The sequence below is a fragment of the Scheffersomyces spartinae genome (assembly GCF_019049425.1).
Source record: "Scheffersomyces spartinae strain ARV_011 chromosome Unknown scaffold_3, whole genome shotgun sequence".
NCBI lineage: Eukaryota > Fungi > Ascomycota > Pichiomycetes > Serinales > Debaryomycetaceae > Lizanozyma > Lizanozyma spartinae.
Genome location: NW_025065050.1, coordinates 609105 through 624015, shown reverse-complemented (window position 1 = coordinate 624015; position 14911 = coordinate 609105). Strand labels below are relative to the sequence as shown.

General features: G+C 40.0%; 5 protein-coding genes across 5 annotated transcripts; 2 read left to right on the top strand and 3 right to left on the bottom strand.

Moving 5' to 3' along the window:
• Positions 1–140: 140 nt before the first annotated feature.
• SEC10 (exocyst subunit) lies at positions 141–2765 on the top strand (the record flags this gene model as incomplete). The annotated part of the gene is made up of 1 exon (XM_043194145.1): positions 141–2765. One exon carries the CDS (start codon positions 141–143, stop codon positions 2763–2765), a length of 2625 nt encoding a protein of 874 aa, XP_043051197.1.
• A 134-nt stretch (positions 2766–2899) lies between these two features.
• KQ657_003421 (putative lipid phosphatase) lies at positions 2900–4236 on the bottom strand (the record flags this gene model as incomplete). The annotated part of the gene is made up of 3 exons (XM_043194144.1): positions 2900–2941; positions 2989–3984; positions 4207–4236. 3 exons carry the CDS (start codon positions 4234–4236, stop codon positions 2900–2902), a joined length of 1068 nt encoding a protein of 355 aa, XP_043051196.1.
• A 642-nt stretch (positions 4237–4878) lies between these two features.
• KQ657_003420 (uncharacterized protein) lies at positions 4879–5889 on the top strand (the record flags this gene model as incomplete). The annotated part of the gene is made up of 1 exon (XM_043194143.1): positions 4879–5889. The coding sequence occupies one exon, from the start codon at positions 4879–4881 to the stop codon at positions 5887–5889; it is 1011 nt and encodes a 336-aa protein (XP_043051195.1).
• Positions 5890–5906: 17 nt separating this feature from the next.
• On the bottom strand, positions 5907–10406 carry SCC2 (cohesin-loading factor complex subunit; the record flags this gene model as incomplete). The annotated part of the gene is made up of 1 exon (XM_043194142.1): positions 5907–10406. One exon carries the CDS (start codon positions 10404–10406, stop codon positions 5907–5909), a length of 4500 nt encoding a protein of 1499 aa, XP_043051194.1.
• A 266-nt stretch (positions 10407–10672) lies between these two features.
• VID21 (Vid21p) lies at positions 10673–14824 on the bottom strand (the record flags this gene model as incomplete). Its single annotated transcript, XM_043194141.1, has 1 exon — positions 10673–14824. The coding sequence occupies one exon, from the start codon at positions 14822–14824 to the stop codon at positions 10673–10675; it is 4152 nt and encodes a 1383-aa protein (XP_043051193.1).
• Positions 14825–14911: the final 87 nt, after the last annotated feature.

Here is a 14911-nt window from a genome sequence, read left to right as displayed (position 1 = left end):
ACTGAGTAGGTCTCAAAAAAGATCGCCCTCGGTATTATGTCACGTGATACCCCGGTGTGTTTTAACATATTTTGGTATGGAAACATAAATAAATATCACATCCAACAACGTGAACCCTGAATGGAGTTAGCCAACCCATCATGAACTTCTCTATTTATGATTTGAACGATGATATCCGTAAGCTATTGAACCTTGAGAATTTTCTCGAGGGAATGTCAGTCAATGACTTTGTTGAGGAGTTAAGTAAGGATCATATACTTAAGGGAGCGGAGGTTAAGAATTTAGAGTATTTGGATCCCAAGCCATATATTCGGACATTTGAAGCGACGCTTAAGGAATTGAAGCAATTGGGACAATTGGCAGCCAAAAGGAAAGTGGAAGCTGAGCGAGAAGTTGAACAATACGAAGTTAAACATTCTCGTCATGTATTGGAATTATCTCAAGAGATTAATGAATTGACCAGTCAATTTAAAAATTTAGATGGTAAGATATCACATGTTTCTGAACAGGTGGATCCATTAGGACAAGCATTGGATAAGATCACCAATTCCAGAGATCGATCACGAGAGACGATATTTTTAATTAGAGCATATCATGGGTTTTTCACCAAGGAGAAATATGAACCACTAGATAATTTGATCAATAGTAAAAGTTATGAAGATCGGTTGAAAGGAGCTAAGATTGTTAGTAACTTACTTGTTTTAACGAAAAAGATAGAGACTCCAGATTTACCCAAAACTACCAATTGTGTCAAGTTACTTGATAAATACAGTGAGACTATGGAACAGAATCTTTTAACCCGGTTTGAAACGGCTCTGGAAGAACCAGATTTCGAGACCATGAGAGATATTGTCAATATCTTGTTCGAGTTCAATGGTGGTACAAGTGTTGTGCAGACATTTGTTAATAAGAATGATTTATTGGATGATCATATGATGACAGATCACAATACTACCAGTAATAATAATGATAATAATAATATTTTTGATGATGAACTGTTTTGGATCAAATTAGGCGATCCTCATTTCCAAGGAGAAATCAAAGAACAATCAACAATTATGCTTTTGGATAAACTAAAAGTAGCAATCAAAGGTCACGCGCGAATGGTGCAACAAGTGTTCACCAATCCGATCCCCGTGATGAAGAAAATTATCCAACGGGTTTACGCACTGATGATAAAGAACAAGGTGGAAGAACTCCTTCAATTCTCCTTGGACACGAGTCTTTTGGCTCATTTAAGACTCCTCAATGTGTTGTATGTATTGGTGGGGGACTTTAGTAAAGACGTGAAAGATTTCCTTGTGACCAATGAATTTGACTCGACTGATAACGAACTTAATCTTATTATCGACCAAGCGTTCTACGATGTGTTTATGGACTACTTGTCCGACAGTGCGTACTTCCCTCGGGAGAAGAAACACTTGGAGAACCTCATTTATGAGATTGTCCAGGACTACACGCTGAACCACGAAACCAGTTTGACCAATCGGTTGTTATCCATCAAGTTGGAGAACATGGACAATTTGGAGTACGAAGATGGTGATAATAATGGGAATGGTACCACTAAGGGGATGAATGAACGTTTCAGTTTCCATTTCTCCGAGAGGAAAAGATTAAACCAGTTGAAGACATTTATGAAGTCGCACTTGAATGATATAAAGAACAGGATTCCAACGTCTGCAAGTTCAAGTGGTACAACTGCAACTACTACAACAAGTGGGACAATCAATGGAAATACAACGACAACGTCGTCTGAAAATAATATGCATAATACTAATACTATGGATGAGTCTAGACCTATAATTGATAGAAGTATATCAATAAGAGGCCAACACCATCCCAAGGTCAAGAATGAACTTGAACTGCATTTGATAGAACGGGTTCTAACCGGCTGCTTCGAAGCCTTATCAAGAATACTTGAATTGGAACCAAATAGAAGTCCGGAATACGCCTTGGAAATATTGGAATTATTACTATTTGATTTCGGGAAACTTTATGTGGAATCAACCATGGAAGTCTCTTATGATTCGTTAAAGTTGCAGTTCCCTAAAGCTTCGACTTTGACGGAAATAGACTTTTCATACTTGGAAATCATTCCTCAAGTCAGTGATGCTTTATATCTCGAATCTTCGTGCATTCGGAAACTCTTTTTACCCTGTGCTATCAATTCTCCCAACATCAAAAACAGAATGGTCAATTCTACAAATAATTATATTCAACGATGTGAAATATCCATCAACATCATATTGGCAGATACCATTGTGCTCTGTTGTCAGAGATTGACGTTTTTATTGACCAAACAAAAGAAAAAGGATTTTGTGAGTGATGTGCTTGGTGAAGAAGATGATACCGAATGCTGTGAGTTGATATCCCAATTCCTTACCACAATGTACGAGTCCATGAACTTATCACTTGATGACATAAGTTTGACTAATACCTTGGTCAAAGTGGGAATGAGTCTTTTAAATCAACTATTGGAACATTATAAGAAATTCCCTGTCAATTCCACTGGTGGGATTATTCTAACTAAAGATGTTATCAAATATCAATCAATCATCGATCATTGGAATATTCCTGAACTTAGTGAAAGTTTCCAGCTATTAAGAGAGATCGTCAATTTATTCACTGTTCACCCTAATTTGATCAACTCGTTGATTGCAGAAGGTCAATTGGTGAATCTAAAGCCTTTTACCCTAAGACAATATATTATCAAGCGGACAGATTTCAATACCAGTTATTTGGATAAAGTGTTCAACTTCAAATAATATACAACGCAAATATCAAAAGGAAACTTGAAATGGTAACAAAGGTATATACAAGGAATGCTCTCAAGTTACTTTCAGATGAACCACCATATTTGGGTCTCCATTTATTATCGTCATCAAAGTCGTCAACGACATTATTCCGTAACCGCATCCGAATCAAAAAGGTCCTGGTCTTTCTAGGTTGAAGACAAATTGCATACAACACAAGTATTATCATGGAAACTGTCAATAGCCCGTATTGAATAGTATGGAATGGATCTGGCAAATAACACATTTCTGTTTGATAAGTTTCGGAAAGTAAATCATCAGTTGTAGTCTTAGGATTAGGATTATATGGGTTGTTCAATGAAAGTAACTGCACTGCAGGTCGTTTAATTCCCATATTCATTGACGCCGACTTGACGGTGATTTCTTTAGCTGAAATCGATTTCCCATTGTACTTGAACGTTTGCTCAATCTCACAGTAATCATGATCATCTCCAGCAAACACCAAAGTGGGGTGTAGCTTGCCTAGAACCAACTGGGAAACTTCGTAGTCAATAACCGTTTGATATTGTAAACCTTTTTGTAGTGGGAATTTTTTGGACGACTCTCTCAAGGGACCACACAATTGGTTCTGGTTGTTTCGGAACAAGGGAACATGAGATAACAAGATGCGAGGGAATTGAGGATTTAGAAGATTGTTGACCTCATTAAGAAACTCTTTTGCTCGACCATTGATGTCTGGATCTTCATGAAGAAGCGAAATGGTGTCTAGCCAAACGAACGAATGGTTACCGATTTCAACAAATTGGTTTGCATCGCCGAAAAACGTATCGAATCGTTGAGCATATGCCTTGTTGATGGTCTGGAACCCAATGTCATGGTTCCCGGGAACATTGGTGTAATATCTTCGGTTAACTTTTTGAGGATAAAGATCCATAAATCTACGGTACTCAGTGAGCCAATCAGTGTCAGACGGCTGTTCTCTTCCACCATCAAAATTATCCCCCAAGAAGATCGTAGTACCCGCATCCAAAACGTCTTGTAGATACACATAGTTCCGATGAAGATAATTGTCGCCCAATTTAGTGGTCCAGTACCGAATCCACGATGGTCTTCCAGGGTATGAATAGTGATCTAAAATCTGAGGATCGGCTATAAGCAATACCCTGGACGGAGCAGCTGTAACATCATCATCATTCTTTTGGTCCCAGGTCTCCCATCGGTTCCATTGGCACTTTTCTATGACTTTCCGAGGATAGACCCGTTCACAATAGTTTACGACCGAAAGTATGAGTCCCACAATCACAAGTATTGTCTTAAGATGACACGACCGAAAGAACCCAGAACCGAAAGAAGAGCCACGGGTTGAGTCATGACTATTAGAATTGATATTGCTGCGGTGATATCCTTTTGTGGTTTTCTCTTCGTCGTACAACGGCAAGCTTCCCGAACGTACTCCACGTCTGTTCACTTCCTGAGATCCCATAGTAATAATGTTGCTGGAGGAACAAGCGCAGTTTGAATGATGTTGAGATTTTGACCACCGCTTGATATTGCATACCACGTCCATATGGTAGCGCAAGAACGTAATATGAGTGAACAATTAATGAGCAACAGTAGGGCACCGTATCATAAGGTAGTAACTTCCAGCTTATACTATAGTGCTCGTGTATACTATAGTGCTCGTGTATACTGTAGTACTGATGTGTACTGTAGTACTGCTGTATACTGTAGTACTCGTGTATACTGTACTATAGTGCACGGTAAACCATGCTGGTCGATTCCGCGCTCCCAAAATGTGAAAAATTGAGTTCACCATAATCGTCTTGTTCACTACGAGAGACCCCCACATCTCGGTCCAGACATGAACTGACGGATTGTAGGATTCACAATGGAAACGTCGCAAAAGGATAAGAGAGTACTCAGATCCCGTGAGCCGAAACAAACATCTAGCAGCAGTTCTGGATCTCTCTTTCATTTTGACTCGAAACAACGGATACTCATAGACCCGGACTATTGGCTTCAAGTAACCAATGACCGGTGTAATCAAGATATCTTTCGATTCTATGGCGATATGTCACACAATTCGATAACGACAACATCGACGAAGGGAGGTCTCAATATAAAGATGGTCCGAGACGACGAATACGTGACTGATGGCAGTGGTGGTACAACTACCCGACTTCGATCAGAAATAGATCCATTGGAAGACGCCATTTATGGCAACTTCCATCGGAAAATGCGTCGTGAAGAGAAGCTGATGTTGACGTTGGAACGGAATGACGTGTTGAGTGAAGTCGATACCTTAAACCACAACTTGCAGCTCTTGCAACAATATGATTGGATGAGGCATCTTCCCAGTATCACGCGTATCGATGATCCAAACGACTACGACGAGTTGGAGTCAAAGAAGAACCTCACCATCATTGAAATCAACAAGATCCTCCGCAAATACGACAATTGGAAACGAAGGTACGATAAACTCACTAATGACATCCGTACGTTTAACCAAAACCCACATCCCAACGATTCATACGAACAAGATGAATATTCCATACCAGTAGCACAATTGCGACAACGTCGTCTCATGCAGAAACGTAAGCTCTTGGGTCCTATCATTAAGTTGAGACTCAACAATGGTCATGTGATAATCTATGATCCTGAGAAGCCCTCTGTTTCAGTAAAGGAGGATGAGCTGTGTTCAAACCAAAAAGCTATCTCAGCGTGTTCTCCACGATCAACTTCTGCATCGAAATCTGCATCGAAATCATCAAATGTTAAGAAGAAACACCAAATAACTTCATCAACTTCTTCTCGCAGAAAGCGTAAGGACGATGAATATTCTTCAGCTATATCAACCCCCACAGAGTACCAAGGTTATCGAATACAACAAACACAGCAAGTAGACCCCGTTGATTTGGAATCAATGGAACCAAAGTTGGTTCAAAAGCTAAACTTTGCCAACGATAAACTGCATAATATCACCCTAGGTCTAGACCTTCCACTGACTGGATATCAAGACTTTCAGCTTTATCGTGGATGGCTAGTAAAGGCATATGACTTTTTGAACCAAAGAATGAGTTTAAGAGAGCAATTGGATCGACTCATTCCTGATTCCCAGGAGTATACGGGTCCATAATCAGTGGCAATTAATACTTACGCGTACTTGTGCATGATCTTTCTGGTGGTCTTAATCACCCGCATGATTTCTGTAGCCAGAAGTGGCTCTTGTAGCGAGAGTTGGGCGTTGCCGGCATCAAAGGGCAATTGGGTGACAATTCTAGGAGCTTGTCGAAGTGATTGATTGGACCGACCAGGTCTATAGTCATCCAAATGGCCAGGAGTAATGGAGTAACAGGAAGCCAAATGGTCCCGCATTAATATTACCAACATCAACGATTGGCAATGATAAAGTAGATGTTCCAACTCTACCATTGGCTCGTCATCAACTTCATCCACACCATCTAACCGTTCAACAAAATTCATTCCACCAATTGATATCGTTTGGTCCAAGTTGTAGATGACAAAGCATACCTCTTCAATAGTTGCAAATTTAATTTGACTTAATCTTGGGGTGACAAACTTTATTTGAGTCACTTGCTCCTTTGCATTGGTCGTACTTTTGAAATTAGCAGACATCACCTTCACTATGCTGCTGAGAAGCTTCTTACGTGCAGTTATACTCTGACTTGCGATGTTATATAAGATTGCAAGATAGTCCACAGTTACTACCATTGCATGGTCTGCTGCTGCTGCTGCTGCCATGGAAGCGGCCAATTTTATACCTTCAACATAACTTGATTCCACGAGTGACTCATGCTTTGCAAATAAGTCTTTGCTCAATTCAATGGCTCGTTCACGTATTCTCTTGGACGTACTACTTCCAAAGGCTAGCACAGTTGGAATACAAAGCTTGGGGTTACTGAACCCACCTTTCAACATGCTTTCCAAGAAATTGAAAAACCCAGCTTGATATTTGGTTTCACAGCCTACGCAGGTATCAAGCACATCTTGCAAATGACGTTGAACAAACCGTGCACAAATATTTTCTCTTACTTGAGCATTAAGTCCGCTGCTTTGCGACTCTTTTCCTCCAATCAACCATTGCATTGCATCAGTGATAGACAAGATGGCCCTAGGGACTCTTTTCTGAAATACTTTATCCAAAGTTTTGACAACTATTGGAAGATTGAACATCTTGGGATTGTGAATACAGAATCTCATCAACGCTGAAATGGAAACAGTATAAATTTGTTCATCCACTTTTGAACTGCAAAACATCATCACTATTCGGGTTAGCAAACTGGTTACAGTTTCGTTTTCCTGTAAACCCATTTGATGTGCTTTAGCAAATAAATCCCGATGTCTATCTAAATCACATTCTGTCCCAAGAAAACTCATTAGTGTAAGCACTTTTTGTAGGTTCCTTGTCCTTTCTAGATGGCCCTTGTTCTTGAACTCGGCAATGCATTCTCTTGATATTTGAATACACGATAACGTGGCATTGGCCAACTTCTCCGTGCTGTCGCTCTCTTCACAAAGTCTCCAAAGACATGGGACCACTTGAACCAATTCTGTATAAGAATACTTGGAGAGGTTCTTCATCAAATGCATTTGAATCGACTCAAGAAGCTCAGGACGCACCGATCTCATTTCCCCAAGTGAGATTTTTAAGATTACTATGGAGTAGTATCCCACAGTGCCCTTGGCCAATGATTCATCCATTATGTATGGCTTGATGGAAGAAAGCATGTCTTGAGATATCAAATCGTGTTTGCACTTTGTAAAACATGCTACTAACTTCATGGCTTTTTCTACTTGCAGTTGAAACTGGGTATCTTGACACTCTACCACGAAATCTAGAATGTTAATGACATGAAGTTTCATCAAGTTCTCAAATGAATCTTGACGATCCTGGTTCGTCATGCTGTCTATGATAAGCTGTTCAAAGCAATCTTCGGACTTATAGACAACATCCATCATCACTTCAGCTATCCTTAAACTTTCAGAAGATGTTATCTTATCGTTAGTAGGGAACCATAACTCCACAAGTGTGTCTTTTGCAAGTTGCCTTACGCTTTCGTCTTCGTCTTTGCATAGTTTGAGTACCTCGATGGCCATGTAAGATCGTACGGAACGATTTTCGGAACCACTGTATAGACCTTTGCATAATTTTAGCACCTTCCGACGAACTTGAATACTTTTATCGAATAAAAGACAGCAGATTGGTCGATAGTATTGATCAATAACTCCAGCTCTGGAATGTATATACTTTGAAATCAACTCGATAACAGCTTCTCTAACTGAAGAAGAATTATCTAACAACCTTCTGGAAATACAATCCCGAACACTTGGAACAAGCATCACTTTTGAATCCTTATTCACAACGTTTGCAAGTACCTTTAAAGCCCTTGACTTCACTGTTGCTTTATTGCTATCAAGACACTTTACAAGCGTTGAAAGAAACCCTTCAATTCCAAAATGAATGGACATTGTGGCGATTGACCGATAATAAGGTATCATGACTTTATCGAACGCATTGGAGGCACCAGTCTTTGAATCTAAGCCAAACTTTGCCTCAAGTAATAAACTGAAAATCTCTCTTTCTTGCTTACGAAAAACACCACCACTTCTCAGTGATTGAAGAGCATTCAATTCAGAATTGTTGGAGTCAAACTCTGGCAATAAATAATGAAGATATTTGACAATCAAATATTGAAGAGCATTAAAATAGAAATGAGATTTCTTTCCCTGTTGCAGAACAAAATCCAATACGGTTCTTATAGTTTGAGCTAATTCACTTCCAGTTGTATTATCTTCATCGTTATCATCATCTTGGACGAAATTCCATACTAAAGCACTGGGGTTATTGTTTCTGATTGTCAAAAGGCGGACACCTATTAAGCCTGCCATATCCAAGAAGAAGTTATCCTGTCCGTTTTCAGCTCTAATGGTTGTCAATAGTGAAGTTAATATTCCAAGAAGTAAACTTTCAGCGCCCGGCCATTCGGGGAAAAGAAGTATATTCAACAAATCGGTGATAAATACTTCGAGACTTTGCTTATTGGCTTGAGAAGGATTTGTTGCAACAAACGAAACAATATATTGGGATATCTCTGTTGCAAATCTTTCACCATCTTCATATGAGATCTGAGCCAACTCCAAGATCAGCTTCGTTTCATTATCACCATGATGATGCTCATAATTATGATCAATTTCAAAGTAAAATGTTTGAAGCAAATTAAGCAATGTTGACGTCAATAAATGTATGCTTGTTCCTCTTGAAGTTTTGAATTGACGAGCTGCTGATTTCAGAAGAGGAATCTTGTATGCGTTGGAGAGCAACTCGCTTAGAATGAAACTTCTTTGATTGGGATTCTTCTTAAAGATCGTGGCACACAAATTGGATAATGACATCTTTAAGAGTTCCACTTGATGCACACCAATCACTGACGATTTGTCTCTTGAATTTGACTCTGAAAATATAAAACTCATGATTGTATATTCCAATTTTGTTAGGAGATCTTCGTTAACTTCTCTTTTGTTCACATGGCATTTCAAGAGCTCAATGGTGTGCTCGATCTCACTGCACACGGCAGAAAAGGCCCCTCTAAAGGAATTGACAATGATTGAATTCAGAACAGTCACTTTAGCTAAGGGCATAAGCCCTTCTCTACAGAACGTGGCAATAAAGTTGATCACCAATGCAAGGTAGTCGTAAAGATAAAGTTGTTTCTCCTGTCTGTCACTATTAAGAATAAGCGTAAGGATCTTACAAGCCGTGAACAAATCTTTAGATAAACTCAATAGAGATTTCACCGCCCGAGGATCTCGTAGATGTTCTAGACTTTTCCAATTAGTATCTGATGATTGACAGAGCAAACTGAATGTCTGCTCTTCTATTCGTAGTAACACGTGTACGTCAATCTTGTTGAACTCGGTGTTACGAATAGTATTGAGTTTGGTGAATAATTGTTGGAGGCACAGAGAAACTGTGGAGGTGTGATCTGTGATGTTCTCCAGTGAGTCTATAACCTCAATAAGATCTATAAGTTCTTCTTCTATTGAGATGTTGTTGATATTGTTGCTGTTTCTCGACGTTGCAACGCGTCTCTTCTTTGTTGTGGGGCGTTCATCATTATCACATTCATCATCTTTATATGCCTGTAGTCTGTAATTCGACTTGTCTAATTCTAACTCAAACTTACGCGTGTATCGTTGATGATGAGCTTTCATTTCCTCCCTGGGGAATGTTTTCCTTACTGATAACCGTGAATGAGACCCAGTCAGCACCAGTCCCAGCACCAGTTTGCGTGCCCTTAGAAGCTCACGCTGAGCAGGCGATATGGCACCCACATCATCATCCATATGAGCTTCTACGTCGTTAATAACACTGAGAGTAGGGACCTTGCCGCTAGTTGTCTTTGGTTTAGACGTTGATTTGGACTTGTGGTGGCGGGTACCACGTAGAAACTCCAAATCCGCTAACGTATCCATATCAAAAGTGGATATGTCTTCAACTATAGTCTTCCATAGATCTTTATGGTCCTCGGTACTTTCTATTCTTTGTATTGCCGCTGCCTTGGTTCTACCGCTTCGTAATTCAAGGTCATCGGTATTGGAGCTCACGTTGGTGTGCACCAACAACGGGGCCATGTCCTGTTTCGGAACGAGATGGACAAACGGAGCACCGCTTAGAATGTCCGATAAGATAGGTCGACTCATGGAGGGTTGTTGCTGGTGATATTGGAACTGTGGTTAACAAAAAGAAGATGATGATAATGATGCACAAATAATAAGTTGCAAAATCAAATGGTATACAATTTAAGTGCCACAAAAGCAATAAAGATTTACTATATGCTGCTTACGTAATTGTACCTTACTGGTGCACATATATACTCTATACACTGTACTGGGTACCGTTACTGGGGGGTACCGTTACCGGGCGGGATGCTCCCAATAGACGAGTTGCCTGGTGACTCCATGTTCTCAGTTCCGGGCGAAAACCCTTGTATGATCTTGCTTTGTAGAGGTGAGTGCGAGGGACTGATGCTCTGTGCAAGTATTTGTCCCGGTGTAGGCACAGAAGCCAGTGTTTGGCTCAATTGAGGCAGTACAGGGTTTCCAAGTTGTTGTTGTTGTTGTTGTTGTTGTTGTTGTCTCTGCTGCTGTTGCTGCTGCTGGTTATGTCTTTGGAATAGTAATCGTTTCCGTTGCTCATAGTCAAGTTTGGCCAACGTATTGGGATCAAGATTTACTCCAGAAGTATTCATTTGAGCTTGTGCTTGTGCTTGTGCTCTTTGCATCTGTTGCTGTGGCTGTTGTTGTTGTTGTCTCGCTTGTGCCTGCTGTTTCTGATTCATGGCCTGTTGCATCTGCTGTAGTTGCTGTTGCTGTTGAAGTTGTTGAAGTTGTTGCTGTTGCTGCTTCTGTTGTTGTTGGATCTTTCCACCTTTCAACATCTGCAATTGTGTTCGTTCCTGCGGTGTCAACACTGCAATATTCGATTTCAAGTTACCTTGACTGGAAATGCCATGTTGTTGCTGTTGCTGTTGCTGTTGCTGTTGTACTTGTTGGGTGTGTCTATTCTGTTGTTGTTGTTGTAAATTCGCAAGGTACGTCGCAGCTAACTTCGTCACTTGTTCCTTGGTAAAGTTAGGGTTCTTGCTTTGGATCGTGTTGATAATGGCAGAGATCTGAGCAGGCGCAAAATGCATACGCAGCTTCTGAACAGCCTGTCCAGCATTCATCCCGGTACCTCCAGACATCTTATTCCCAGCTGTCGTTCCACTTTTGGGGGACATCAGGGTCTGTGATGAAGTTACTCCATTCTGCTGCTGCATCGCTAATTGCTGCTGTACCTTATTCATGGGAACTTGCTGTTGAGCACTAGCACCACCAGAAGTAGTGTTACTTGCAATATTATTGGACCCAAATCCAAGGTTTCCACTAGAAGAAATAGGAATCTGTGCTTGCACTTGACCTTGCGCCTTTGCTTTGGCCAACTGCTGTTGTTGCTGAGCAAGTCTTCTCTGTTTTTGCATTTGCAATATTTGTTGGATTTGTTGAGGACTATATTGAGCACCGTTTCCATTTGACAAAAGCTGTTGCTGCAGTGATGTCAAGATTTGTTGTTGTTGCTGTTGCTGTTGCTGTTGTTGTCGTTGTTGGAGTTGCTGTTGCAGAAGTTGAACCTTCTGAGTTATACCACTGTTGTTGGTCACAGATGATCCCTGTGTGAATTGGGCTCTTGCGACTGAATTATCTAGTCCATTAGTATTGGTTATTGATTGCTGAAGCTGAGGTGAGCTACTAGCAGAGCCTGTTTGAAATGGAAGTTGTGCACCATTGCCAAGTCCTTGAATGGGTTTCACCTGAGACTTAATCTGACCTTTAGATTGAACTCCAGAGCTCCCAGGAGGAACAGCAGTACGGCTGTTGGAGATATCACTGGATTGCGATGATTGAGATCCAGATTGGGCAGTTGAAATCTTACCTATTGTTTGAGAATCTGTGAGTGATGGTCCAATAGATTGAGATGCTGATGAGCCACCACTAGATTGGGGTTGTTTCGATTGCTGTTGCTTCTGTTGAACCAAAGAAGCCATCATTCTTGATCTTGTTGCTTGTTGGTTCATAAATGCCTCTTGAATTGATTTATCCCTCTCGAATTTTAGCTTCGAAAGCTCCGATGGGGTTGGAACTCTATCTGAAGACCGCTTGACGACATTTTCAGTAGAGCTGTCCTCTGCAGATGCAGAGCTATTGTTGCTGCTATTCTTATTATTATTATTATTATTATTATTGTTGTTGTTGTTGTTGTTGTTGTTGTTATTGTTATTGTTATTGTTATTGCTGCTGTTGTCATTACCATTATTATCGTTGCCATTATTGCTGCTGCTGCTGCTATTACTATTAGTACCTGTGTTATTTCCATTCCTTAGCCCATTGGTGGAAGCACTCGATCTAGAAGAAACGTTCGATTGAGCAGAAGAGGCTATAACCTTTCTCTGGACAATTTTGAGTTCTCTCTTTTTCATACATTTCCTCATAGCATCAAACATACTTGCCCATCTTAATCTTCGGTGACCTCTTTGTATAGATTCATCTCCAACACCAAGAGGTGAAATTCTCCGCTTTGTTGTCAGTTGTGCCTTATGGGCATGTTCTAACCACATTTGTGCTTGGTAAGAGTATGGACCCTTCATATCGCTGAATTGGAATTTCTCATTTAATTGAATATACCTTTCAAAACATTGCCAAGGGGTCCTTCTTTCTATATTAGATTCATAACGCTTTAATGAGGTAGCTGAGGCCAGCAAATGCTCAGATATTAATTCCCAATTGAAACAAAACTCAGCAACATAATGAATTAATTTTCTATCGTCACTTGGTAACCAAATAGTTGGAGATCTGAATTCAATATTTTTAACAAGCGGAGGCTTTGGTGGTTTCAAGAAATTAAAACGACGATGGGATTGAAACCCAAATAAACCCTTTTGATACTCTGGTAAAGTATTGGTGGATTTTGCTGTTCCTGTGCCCTTATCTTGGTGCTCCTTACGAAGAATAATCTTATACCAATTATCATTCTCTTCCATGGGATGTAATAAACGGGATATAGGAATCATTGGTTGATCTATTGGATTTGAAAGAACTGGATTTGGAACTTCATCAAAAGCCGTAAACTTTGGTATGTTGCGTATAATAGATTGGTCTATCTTCTTCAAATCGTTCAAATTGATATGGGTTTTGAATGGGAATTGATTTTTTTGCTCTTCTCCTCGAAGTCTTTCAACCTCCTCTGCAGTGAATGTTGGTGGTTTGGGAATGAATGAGATTATATCCTGAGAGGAAGGCTTTAGAAGTTCAGGAACATCAACTGTCATTATTTTTTCTTCGTTCTTAATTATTGAATCTTCTCTAGTTGAGGGTAATTCTTCATCATTTGCACTACCCATTTCTTCATCATCTTCATCATTATTACCTTCATCATTTGGCTCCATATCTATATCAATTTCAACTAATTTTTCTTCTTCTTCTTCCTCCACTTCAATCGAATCTAATTCACTTTCTCCCTTCTGTGTAACGCTATTATTATTAATAGCTGCGATTTCTTTATCCGATAAATGTTTTATACGTTTCCTCTTGATACAGACTACTTTACCATATTTCCAATACTCTTGAACTGCATGGGCCAACATCACAGCACAAGCTTTCTTGAATTTGAAGGACTCCTTGAAGTCTACAGCCATCCACTTCCCTTCTTCAAGTAAGAAGTCCCAATGAGATTTCTTTGCTTGTGGTGTAGATCGCTTATTTGCTTCCATATCTTCAATATGATCAGTTATGGCTGCTTTTGGATATGAATACCTCATTGGATCGTAATAACGCATAGGTTGACGTAATGACCACTTCTTCTGACGTTTTAGTTCTTCTATTCTTGAATATAGCACTGCTATTTTACCTTCGAGTAAAGCCAACTCAAAGTTCTCCGTCATTAACGTCTTATGGCATGCAGGGATTAACTTAGTCAAAGGTAAAGTTTGGGTAAGATAATAAAGCTCGGTCAAAGACGATACATTGTGTGGTTTGATAGGGTATATTTCAGGCATTGCAACAATCTCTAAATCTCGAATGTCCAAACTTAAAAATTGTTCCAAGTGCTCCCTTCTAACTTGATCTTGACTCTTTAAAGATTCTATGGTAACACCTATAGTTGAAATGTTATTAACATCAGATGATGATGACTTCTGTGACTTGCTTTTAACTCCAGAAAGTTCTGTATCAGTTTTTCGTTTAAGTAAAGCTTTGGGAGGATGGAAAACTTCTCTAGTAACTAATTCTTGAATCTTCTTGATGTTTGTTTCATTATCTGGAAAGTTGGGAACCTTTGACGTGTCTATTAGTTCACTAGAAGTGAAACCTTCTATGGGAAATAACCGCTTTATTTCCGACTGTGAAGTCTCTGTTCCTTGTCCTTGGATTAAAAAAGGGTTCAGAAGCAAACTGAATAACTCCTTCAAGTATTGGAGCCTTTGCCCCGTAATCCCCTCCATATCTGGCTGTTTCATCCTGGAAGACGCGTGGCAGGGGATAATTAAGCCTTTCAGATAGCAGCAGCTCGGTTTTGTTGCTCTTAAGTACGCGTGGCTGGGAGG